Source organism: Epinephelus moara, chromosome 14 (assembly GCF_006386435.1).
Source record: "Epinephelus moara isolate mb chromosome 14, YSFRI_EMoa_1.0, whole genome shotgun sequence".
Taxonomy (NCBI): domain Eukaryota; kingdom Metazoa; phylum Chordata; class Actinopteri; order Perciformes; family Serranidae; genus Epinephelus; species Epinephelus moara.
The window spans coordinates 36,655,150-36,667,589 of record NC_065519.1 but is presented as its reverse complement, the minus strand read 5'-3'; the positions used below and the strand labels follow the sequence as shown (position 1 = coordinate 36,667,589).

Genomic DNA, 12,440 nt, shown 5'->3' with positions numbered 1-12,440 from the left:
GGTACCTTTGACAGACATGCAGGAATGTTTAAACTGTTGATTCACTGCTATTATAAACTCAAGTGTGTTCAATTGTCTTTCATTGTTTCTCGCGTGCATGCCAATTATTTTTAATGGCGCATGTACTCTCATAGTTTCCACTGAAACATTTCCTGCTCTCCTATGGCTTCTAAAATGCCATCTAGATTATAAATGACATCTTCACATTTCACACCCTATGCAATGACTGACTGTTCAAAAGTGTTTGGTAGCAACTGTAGCTGGCCCCATAGAAAGAAGTGTAGTTTGATAAGTTTTTTTTTTTTTTTTATAAGACTAGCTTTGGTAAATACTGGCTATAGTGAGGTTATTGTAATTATTAGGTTCAAATTTATTTCATATGCCTAGATGCTTAATGGCCATCCAATAAGATAAATGCTAAGATGTTGGTTGTGCCTGGATGAAGGATATTTTTATTTTATTTTTTCTTAATTTTTATTTTATTTTTTCTTAATTTTATTTTTCAGTTTTCCTTCCTGAGGGATTGACACCTTATTGTGGTCAGGGGGTTTGTGTGCCTCAGTGACCCTAAGAGCTATACCAGCAGGAGCTTAGTCTTCAGGTGGGACACCCAAGTTGGACAGGTGTTAGGGTAGAGGCCTGACAAAGTGCAATCCATTTCTTTAGGTTGGGGGTTGGACACACAGCTAACAACAACCCAATTCCATGTAGAAAACACTGTTATCAACAACAAAACAAGTGGTGAGCACATTTGAGACCAGGGTGCTTTGACACCCTCTAAAGGGCACTCACACAGCGTCCCCACATCGAGCGAGTAATTTTGAATAAACTACTTTTATATGAATATGAACATTTTTGATTTTTACCAAAATCAGCTGTTACAAAGAAAATCTGAGCTTCTCAGATTTTCTTTGTAACAGCTGATTTTGGTATAACCAAAACTGACCACCTTTCAAAAAAAATAAATAAATAAATAACTGTGGAAGACAAATTTTCCTCTGTCAAAATTCAACAGACACCATCAATTACAACTAGGGAGATGAGACAATATATATTGAAATTTAATTTTGCAATAAAAATATGTATAGGTCAGTCAATTGTTAGGCCTAAGGAGAAATGAGTTATGTCACCCCCATCAGCATGGATGTGAGCTCCATAAGATATCTGATGGAGGTGACACATTATGGAGTTCCCAAAAAGGTACATTTTTATAAATTCCAGAGCAGTCGTAGTGAACAGCCATTTCATTTTTCAAAGTTGCTAAGCCTTCTCTTCATGCTAATCAAAATAAATCATTCTTATTTAGTTTGGATTTAAAAAGGCTACGGAGTTGCCCTGTTATGGTTGAGACACACCTAATAGCAATATTATTTAATAAATTAATCAAAATAAAAATCTTACCAGTACTTGAGCAGCATTCCTGCCTTTTTGGAAACCAGGAAGTGGGACAAGAGTCTTTGTGATATAGCTAACCCTTGTTCTGGCTGATTAAATTATGTTTTTGTAGAAATCAAATGGAGTTGACATAAATCTGGGACACTTCTTCAAAGGGTCAACATTTTCATAAAAATACATTTTAAAACAAAGATGATTATAGCAGTACAATTTTGCATCGATGTTATCAGTAAGTACTATTAGTTTTGGGTTTTGAATATCCAATATATCAGGACCAATATCTGGTGTAGATTTCATGTGAATAGCTGCATAGGAAATATGTTAAATGAAAAAATGTTTGATGTGTTGAATATTATTTTCCCCCACTCTATATGTACATGCCTCAGGTCCTCTGCACAGCCAGGACAGAATCCTACAGGCCATGGGCAACGTGACGCTGGCCCTCCACCTGCTATGTGAGCGAGCCAACCCTGCTTCACCCTGGCTACCATACATTCGCAGTCTTCCTCAGGAGTACGACACACCGCTTTTCTACCAGCAGGATGAGGTGCAGGAGCTGCTGGGCACACAGGCAGTGCAGGACGTCTTGAGCCAGTATAAAAACACTGCACGTCAGTATGCGTACTTCTACAAGCTGGTACAGGTGGGCAAATACACCCAACACACACACACACGTATACATACTGTGCATATAGGTACTGCAAAATTCAGTCATTCATAGACAATACAGAGTAAAAATGTGCCAGATGTCAGGTGAGCATTTCTATGGAAGCCCAGAAAACATGTAAAGACATAAAGAAAGACATAAAGAAATTACTAAGTGGACTATAACCAGTTCATAGCCCTACCTATAAGGTGTTTGAGTGCCAGATCTGCAAAGTAATATAGACCTTTTTCACAGCAGTCATTTTGATTTATCACAGCAGGAAACGCAAAGGTGGTACTAATAATGGCCGCGTTTCCCAGTTAAGAACGATCTTAGGACTTAAGAGCGCAGTTAAGAACGTCTTCTTAATGCCCTTCTTAGGATCGCTCTTTAAGACGCTCTTAACAGGAGCTGACCTCTACTGCGGTGCTGAAACTAAATCAATCAATGTCAGGCACATCGATCACCCACCACTTCATCAGCGCATAAGTCACACACAGCGCTGCTACATAATGCACTAATTCCCTGCTGCTCGTGTGCATGTGTGCTCTAATAATTCTAATGAAAAACTAAAACGATAAATATTTGTTAATGACCTATTTTCATGCTGAAAACAAGACTACAACTAAATAAGTAGTCGTCTTGCTAAGAGAATCATGAGGAAATGTATTATATCTAAACAAAAATATGAAAGACAGACGAAAGGACAAATGAACTTAAAGACCTGCATTGTATCCTGACCACATTGTTTCCTACTTGCATTCACGCCTGTGTCTCTGCTAATGGTCATCTTAACGTGACCAGTTCACGGAAGGATGAAATTGACAGATTTTTGGACTATATAAATCTACACTGAGAATCAGACAAAACGCCAGGTATAAACTGTGAAAACACACAGGCAGCACGGTGACAGTTGTAAAAGAGTTAATGTGACATGTATGTGCGGATGTGTGAAAACACACAGCTGCTACCCAAAGCACTAATTCCCTGCTGCTCATCTGTGCAGCCACTTTCAACCCTAAGCATGATAGTTGGGTGGTGTGGTGGTAGTGGGCTTATACATCGATTTTGTGGTGGTGATCAGGGGAGTTGGTTGGTTTTCCGGTGCTCAGATGACTGCTTGGTGACTGGTGGTGACAGGGTGGGGATGTCTGGAATCAAAACAGGTTGATGAGCTCCTGTCTGGCCTGGACACCAGCTTGGTGGAGGGCTGCTCGGGCATCGTGGGGGTTGGGGTTCGGGGGTGGGGTAGGGCTGGGCGATATGGCCTAAAGAAAAAAGAAAAAAAAAAAAAAAATCTCCGATTTTTTTCACAACAAATCCGATTCACGATTTAAATCGATTTTCCCCCTCTACTTAAAATCAATTTTCAGAAAAATATTTGCGACCTGGTAGCACGTACCTGGGCTCCAAAACTTTGAGCATGTGAATAAACCCCGGCTTTTCCACGGTAAATATGGGCACCATATCTCTTTCAAGATACATCGTGACTGCATCCGTGATCGCTTTCCACCGAGCCCCTTTGTCATCATACGGCAGTGGTTCCCCTACCATCATATTGCCCCCCCCCCCCTTTGAAGATCAAGTTAGTTTTATTTAATTTTATTTTCTATATAGCTCCAGATCACAACAGAAGTCATTTAAGGTCACCTTTCCTATAGAACAGGTCTACACCCTGTCCTTTTATTAAACTAACTAAAGAGCCTTATGTTATTTATCTTGTTTATACAACGGCATGTCAGTTCTGTCTCTACACGGTGCACGTTTACAATCCTCCTCTGCTCTGTGTCGTGCATGGCAGACTTCGGCGCACACACACACACACACACACACACACACACACACACACACACACTATCTGTCTATGGAGAGGAGCCTGTGTTGCGTTCAGGCATTGTCACGTAAATAACAAATTCAAGCACTTGAATAGGGATATTTTCGTAGGGAGCAACACCTCTCCCACTCGACAGCATGCCTCTGTTTGAGGTGCTGCAGTAAATTGGTAGTACTGCTACCTTTGGTAGCAACAGCCTTCAAACACACTTTGCAGTGGGGTGCTGTTTATTCTGTGTCTGACGCCACAAAACCGAACTCGTTCCCTTTCTTGGGAACGAGTTCTTCCCCACTGGCTACCATGATGTTTGTGTATCAAGCGCGCGGGGGGGAGGGGTGGGCCCACTCTGAACTACGGGAGCCCAGCGGGGAGCGTCAGTGGCGGATGTTAAAGAGAAACTCGATTTTCATTAAAACAAATCGACCTAAACTAAAAATTTGAATTAATCGATAACATGGATTTATCGCCCAGCCCTAGTGTGGGGCATCGTCCTCTAATTCATCGTCCTCATCCATGGGAGGCGGCTCATCTGCCCCGACGCGCACTGCTATGTTGTGTAGCATGGCAGTGACGACTATGACAGCACACCACTTGGTGGGTGACAAGCGCAGCCCCCCTGAGGAGCGATGAATACAGCGAAAGTGGGATTTCCACTTTCCAAACACCCGTTCCACGTTGGTCCTGGTGTCCATGTGTGCCTGATTGAACCTCTCCTCTGCTGGTGTTGCAGGATTGGTCACGGGGGTCACAAGGTAGCTACAGAGGGGGTAGCCACTGTCCCCGAGGAAGAAGCTCCTGCAAAACTCTCCACTGCCAGACTTCTGCCCCACAGCCGAGTTGGCCCACACATAGCTGTCGTGTGTGCCTCCTGGCCACCTGGCAACGATGTCGGTGATCAGGCCCTCGTGGTCTGCCACAACCTGGGTGTTGATGGCAGCAAAGTGTTTCCTTCCGATCCAGCACGGTTCCACCAGGGAGGGATTGAGGATCGGAATCAGTGTGCCATCCACCACACCAATCACCCGGAGGATCCCAGCCATGGTGTGGAATCCTTGGTGGACCTGGCGGACCTCCTCCCTTGTGGTGGACATCCTGATGTGGCCTGGGCATGACGCAGGAGGATCGGTGTCACAGCTGCCACACTCCGTGACACCGACGCTTTGCTGAGGCCGGTGCCGTCTCCCACCACCTCCAGGAAGCTCCCCACGGCGTATAAACACAGTGCAGCCAGGCACTGCACCTCCGGGCTGAGGGCGAAATTGCACCGGGTTGCCCTCCGGATGTGTGGAGACACAAAGTGGATGAGGCGTTGTATCTCAGCACGGGGCAGCCGGTACTTCATTTGGACAGCCCGGTCTGACAGCACGTCGAGTGGGCTGAAGTGTTGACGCACAAATGCATCCACATAGACGGTTTGGCTTCGTGCACGGCGACGCTGTTGGTTAGCAGCAAGAACATGCTGTAAAGCAGCCATGGTATCTCACACATGTGTGATGTGGCAACGCCTTTATATAGAGTAGCGGGTGGAGCATCCCTTGATGTTCCAGCTGAGCTCAATTAGACTACACCTGTCAGTTGCCTGATATCTGTGAATTGTCGCAGGTTTGGAGGGTGGATGTGTTTCTGTTGCGCCCTGACGCATTTTTTGGATGCGGTAAACTATCTCATATGTGCATGCAGATGTGGGATATATGCGGACAAATTATGATAAATGATAGTCATGATGATTCATTTTATTTGTGTGCCTGATGCGCACAGCACATACAGGAACACACTTGCTATTCCTCATACTTATTTGTCTTATTATTTTTCTTCCGCCAGCTTTCGGTGTGTAACTTGTGCCACAGCTTTGAGCGCACACAGGGTCTTTTATAAAACATATAGATTCAAGATTCAGTATGCTCAGTAAGGACACGTTTCCCTGCACAATGAAATTCATTCTTTTCTGTCACCAATTAATGCTGAACAATATAAATCTGAAGTATAAAATACATCAAAATATATACGGTGTGCACTGTTTTAACGTCTCCTTGCTTAGTGTAATATTAATGTGCCTGCTGCGGCTGGAGCTGTGAGCGTTTGGTCGCTAAGAAGACTGATAAGAGTGGGTCAGCTCGATCTTACAACTCCCTCTTAGTGAAAGATCTTCTTAGCACTAAGAGCGATCTGGGAAATGCGTTTTTCTTTCACAGGAGGCTTAAGAGCGTTCTTAATAAGCTCTTAGCGCTAAGAGCAATCTGGGAAACGCGGCCAATGTCAATGATGGTTCTGAACCTTTAACTGTTCCACTAAGCCACGGCAGCAAGCAAAATTGCTTAAAGAAGCATTTCAAGGCATACCGAACCAAGAGCCTCGTACCTAATGGTTAAACACAAACACATGTATTGTTACACCTCAACTATGGAGTATATGTGACAATTCATTACATATTCTCAGAGTAATTTAGTTGAACCGTTCACTCAACCTGTGCTGCATAGGTGAATACTTCAAGTCCAACTAAACTATGCCAAGACTATGTAGGTATGTTGATGAATTGTCACATATGCTCTATAATCTGTGAAACATCTACAGAAAAGAGTGAAACAGTTGAATTGTTGAATCTTCATTGATGAGCTGTTGAAATGTTACAAATACTCTATAAATGATCTGTAGGTGGGCTGTCTATATAAAGTATTAGCAGCGTTTTTACTAGTCATTATAGGACCAGTGTAGGTGTTCCCAAAAACATGGTCCTGCCTTGTTCAAATGTCCCAGAAAACCGTGACAGTGAGCCAGGACCCTGAAACTGAAGCGGCTAAATGGAATCTAGACATTATTAGTTTTTTTTTTTTTTTTTTACACCTGTGCTTTTCCTATTGCGATATGTCAGAAAATGAGAACGTGTTAAATAAGAAGAGGAAGTGCAGGCAGAGTTGAACTAGCACATTCTCTTATCTGTTATCATGGAGAGCAAAGAATTCTGTTTTTATATGATTTTTCCTTTTGAATTGTGGTTGGCATATAAACATCTTCTAATCATAATCTGATGTATGACAGTCATTTACATATCAAGATCAGCAGTACCCTTTTTCAATTGGATTCAGTTAGTGAACTTTTCAAATGATCACACAGACTTGTTCAGTCCAGTGTAATGTGCCAACAACGGCGATATAAAGACAGTGATTATGGTATGATGAAATATTGTTTACCAGGCCCTGATAACAGATAGTGGGATATTAATCTCATAATATGCTAATATTTGATTAATTTGAAGCATGGTGAAATGACAGCCCAGCTTTGATCAGAACTCGGCAAAGTCCTTCTCTCTGAAGTCCTCTTATATCAAAGAAGCACTGGAAGAAATATTTTGAAAGAATTCTTTATTTTTTCAGGTGTTTGATTTCATTCAATGATGAACTGGCAGGATAGTTATTGTTTTGCATGTTAAGAGATCAACCATAATATCTGTGTTTGGCTGAATCTTTTCTGTCAGACAATAAGATAAATGCTTTGGTTACTCCTCTTAAATTACTGTCAAATGCAGTTTTGGGGGACTCCGCTAAGTGGCAGTGTTTCTCTCTAAATGACTGTGTGTCATTGAGACGGGAAGAATCTGAGTACTGGAGGAGCTTCACCCATATGTGTATATATACCCATATGTGTATATATATATATATATATATATACTTGTAGACTGAAAAAAACTAATGTGAAGTATAATAAATGAAAACATAACCTCCTTGGCGGAGGTAATTATTGCCTGAAACACACACACTTAGTGTTTGCACTTGTCTTAAGATGGAGACTGAGCAAGGAGGGCTCATAGAGATGTGTGTGTCCTGTCCTCTCGTCTTTGATACATCTCCTTAACACATACATGCCCACATACACTCATCCCCTCCTCGGGTAGCCCACCGCCCCCCGCCCCTCTGCAGATGACCGGGCTGGAAAATGAGCTTGTCACATTGGCTTTGAATTGAATTGACCTGAGTGTACCTTCCTTAAAAAAACCTCTCTCTCTGTCTCTGTCTGTCTGTCTCTCTCTCTGTCTGTCTCTCTCTCTCTCTCTGTCTGTCTCTCTCTCTGTCTCTCTGTCTTAAATTCAAATTCAAAAGCTATATTGGCATGAAAGTTTTTTAAAAAAAAAAAAAACATTATTGCCAAAGCATAAAACACAAACACAAAATACTCAATAACAGTAATATGAAAATTAATAAAAATCAAATAAAATAGATACTTTTCATAAAATATATATGATGATGTCTGTTTAACTTGTCAAGCATGATCCTCTGCACTCACCTGTAGGAATTAATCAGTGTCAGTGCTGGATTGTGCTTTGTATGAACACACACACAGACATACACAGCAGCTCACCTCCATGTGACCACTCTGCTTTACCCTGAGGTGTGTTTGTGTGTTGAGGAGTAGAGATGTTGGATGGTGGTAGTGTTAGGTTCTCGCTCATCATTATCATCATGAAAATATGAATCATAATGAAACTGGAGGTTCTAGACGAGCATTGAAAATGCTTGTTTGCCTAAAAGCAATGCAGAGATGAGCTTTGTAAGTTGACACTGAAACTTAAGTGAAAACTGAATCCCATGGGAGGATATTGTGAATTTGGTGGTCTCTTGGATTAAAACTGTAGTTGATAACATTTATAAAAAAACTATCTGTCATATTTGCTGAAACTGTCACTATATCCACACAGCAGAACATGGGACAGAAAGTCCGTTTTAAAAAAAAAAAAAATCAGGTTCCTCTGCATTTTCTTAGTGGTCTCATGTCATTTGCATGAATACACTGCACATTAACGAAAACAACCAATCAGAGCCGAAGAGTCTCTAACGCAGCTGTCAGTCTTGTCTGTCATTGCTAGTGAACCTGTGGCAGCGTTTCCCACAAGATTTTTGGAGACTATGGCGGGTGGGGTGGTTCTGAACCCTCACCCCACCTCATAGGCACCGATGTTAGGAAGGTGTACGGGGGGTTGCCGTGTTTTTGTATATCTGTTATTGTTCAATAAACATGCATTTTTATCTCGGATGTAAGCCTCTTACTTCCCAACCGCTAAAGTGGCGCTGTGGCGCAGTAGAAAGCCGGTGCACTCATTCATTGCAGGACGAAGAAGGGGTGAAGAAAATTTCAAGACATCCCGAGATAAAATGCATGTTTATTGAACAATAACGGATATACAAACACACGGCAACCCCCCGTACACCTTCCTAACATCGGTGCCTATGAGGTGAGTACATTACATGTTTGATTTGAACGTTTATGGAGACGTGAATCGGTCTAGACCGGGAACCCCCAAACGAAAAACGGGGTTCGTTTTCAAGACGTTTTGGTCCAGGGCTAGGTCCAAACCATTTATAGCGTTCATTTTCTCCATATACCGGTCCCTGGCTTCGTGGTTCAATGTATCCTGGTAAATTCCCTTTCCTTTCTGGCATCTTAACATCTTTTCCCTCGCTTTCTCCACTCGATGCGACTCAACTACTGCGTTTGTTTACTGCTGCCCGTAGCTATCAACATGGCGGCGACGTCCATGGTGACGTCACTGTGCCCATTCCCTATTGTAATCCTAGGTATTCTTCTTCTTTCTTCTTCTGAGAAAATCATACTGAAGAAACTTTTGTACATTTAAACCTATTAAAAATTATGTTCATCACTCTGTTTTTTCAAAAACTGTAAAACTTCTTAAACCTATCTCCTCCCACAATTTTTGCTCAATTGACACCAAACTTGCTACAGAGCATCTTCAGACTGTACTACACAAACTACGTTCCTCAGATTTTTGATTTATCAAAAATTGAGCCTACAGTGCATCAAAATGTTTGACTGTAAACGGTACTGTAAACATATACATGCAAATTCTTGCTAAATAAATGTTCAATGTTCATGAAAAAAAAAGACAAAATTCTAGAGTCATGATGTGTGGCAAATTTCAGAATTTATCTCAAAAACTGAATTTTTGACAGCATTTTGAATTTTGCTCTAATGTGAACAATTGGAGTCAATGTAAAAAATGGCAATTTTAAACATCAGTTTTTCACTTACGGAGCAAATCAATCTTTGTTACAAACAAATTACCAACATCTCCATGCTGTCTAGATGCAATATGTGTATTTTCAGATTTTTGTCTTAATAACTGAATTTTTTATAGTGGTTTCAAATCTGCCTTTCCATGCACGGATGGCTGCTTTCCTACACAACAGTGAATGGCATACTCAATTTGTGAAGCCACTGTTGAGTTGCTAGGTAGAACTCAATTTGTGAAGCCACTGTTGAGTTGCTAGGTAGAGGAGTGTCTTAGGTTCCAGAGGTTGCTCAGAATTGCCTAAAAATGCCCGGACCCGACCCATCGCTGCACAGCAGCTATAATTTTGTAATTGCTTTTTTACTTGCCATTAACAGTACAAGGTACTCATCCTTTTTTTTGTATTATGTCTTGTGTCAAATTTCCCAAGTAAAGTATCTTGCATGTTTTGGGTATCTTGTATCCTATTATTTATAAACCCCGCCATATCTTATCCCAATATCCTTTTATCTTTTGGCAGGACCGGAATATATGTGTATAATCTACATCCATGTGTCCACATGATCTCCAGCATGGTTGCTGGTTAGATACCAGTTCCTTCCTAATCTTTGGAGTTATGAAAAATCTGACCATATTTTTCCAATTGAATTATCTCCAGATCCTGGAGCTAGTGGACGTGCACTGCGTCTTAAGAATATTGAACCACTCTTCCTCAGTTATTTGTTCCTTCAACTCCTTTTCCCGTTTTTCTTTTATATAGAGAGAGGACGTCTTACTGCATGACATCAAACCTCTGTATAAAGCTGAGATTATTCTGCATTTTCCACCCTCATAAGCTTTCCGGAATACCTCAATAACTTCATTTTCAGTGTCAGTTTTTATCTCCTTCTCATAATAATCCCTTATTTGTAGGTACCGATATCGTTCGTGTTCATCAAATCCAGTTTTATCCCTTAAATTTTCAAAACTCTGCAGCTTACCCTGTTTGACCACTGTGCATATTGCTGCCTTTTTTCGCCCATTTCTTGAACCCTTTATCATTTATACCAGGTATAAACCTAGAATCAAATGCAAACCAACTCAACATTTTTGTCTCTTTCTCCAATTTTTACCTTTCAACAACTGTATTCCATATTTCAACTGTAGTTTTGGTTGTTAAATCCAATTGTTTACCTAATTTGCTCAGTAACCCTTTGCATGTTATTAGATTTCGTACTTCAGTGTCTATTATATACTTTTCTATCTTGCAACATAATCATCCTTGCACCAGTATATCAAAGGTCTGATTTGTGCGGCATAGAAATATTCCTTAAGGCTCAGTAAAGCCAAACCTCCTTTGTCTTTAGGGAGCTGCAGAGTCTTGTAACTGAGCCTGGGTTTCTTTCCTCCCCATATAAACCTCGATATCCACTTATCCCATCGCTGGCAGAGATTGGAACAAATATATAAGCCTCGGTAGAATATTAATCTTAATTATCTCTATCCTTGAGCTGAAATCCAAACTAATACCTGACCATCTCTCCAAGTCTCTCCTAATTTCTTGATTTATTTTTGTGTAATTTGCATCATATAGCTTATCTATTCCTTTTGTGACATTTAGTCCTAAATATTTTATTGATTTAGCATTCCATTTGAGCTTGTATGTTTCCTTTATCTCTTGCGACAGGGAGTAATTTATTGACAAAATCTGTGTTTTTGTGTCATTCATTTTGTATCCTGAGCATTTTCCGTAGTTCTCTAATAGTCTCATCATTTTTGGAGAGCTTTCGTTCGTTTTTTTTTTTTTAATATTAATATATCATCCGCAAATAATCCTATCTAATGTTCCTCCTCTCCTATCTTCACCCCTTTAACTTCTTCCTCCTGCCTAATCATCTGGGCTAATGGTTCGATGAACAATGCGAAGAGAGTTGGAGAGAGGCAACAACCCTGTCTCGTCCCCCTTTCCAGATTGAATCATTTTGTCAAATTGCCATTTATTTTGGTCCGTGCCATTGGTTCCTGATATACTGATCTAATACAATTCACAGATTCTTCATTTAACCCAATTTTTTCTAAAACCTTTTATATAAAAATATCCAATTCACGCTATCGAAGGCCTTTTCGGTGTCTATGCTTACCATAACTGCACTTTCTCCCTGCCTTTGTATATTTTCTGTGACATGTAGGCTCCTTCTTGTATTATCTTATGTTTGCTTTTCTTTAATAAAACCAGTCTGGTCCTCATCAATCAAGTCCTGCATATATGTCTCTAATCTCTTCGCTATGATGGAGGTATAGAGTTTATAATCCACATTTAAGAGTGATATGGGTCTATAATTGCAACAGTGTTCTTTGTCTTTACCTTCCTTTGGAATAACTGAGATGATGGCCTCCTTCCATGAGGGAGGGATCTTGCCTGACCTGAGGCTATAATTAAATGAGTCATATAATAGCAGAATTAACTCCTTTTTGAAGGTTTTGTAAAAAGAAGCCCCCAATCCATCAGCTCCTGGTGATTTCCCTGATTTTGTCTGACTAATTGCCTTTTCTATCTCACCCTCTGT

At 40.8% G+C, this 12,440-nt stretch overlaps 1 protein-coding gene across 1 annotated transcript in view; it reads left to right on the top strand.

Annotated features, from left to right (window-relative positions):
* The window catches only part of setd3 (SET domain containing 3, actin histidine methyltransferase), a 96,500-nt gene that overhangs the window by 50,727 nt on the left and 33,333 nt on the right, over positions 1-12,440 (top strand). Inside the window, exon 6 of the mRNA XM_050061963.1 lies at positions 1,782-2,038. Coding sequence (XP_049917920.1) covers positions 1,782-2,038 — 257 coding nt within the window. The remainder of the gene's footprint in view (positions 1-1,781; positions 2,039-12,440) is intronic.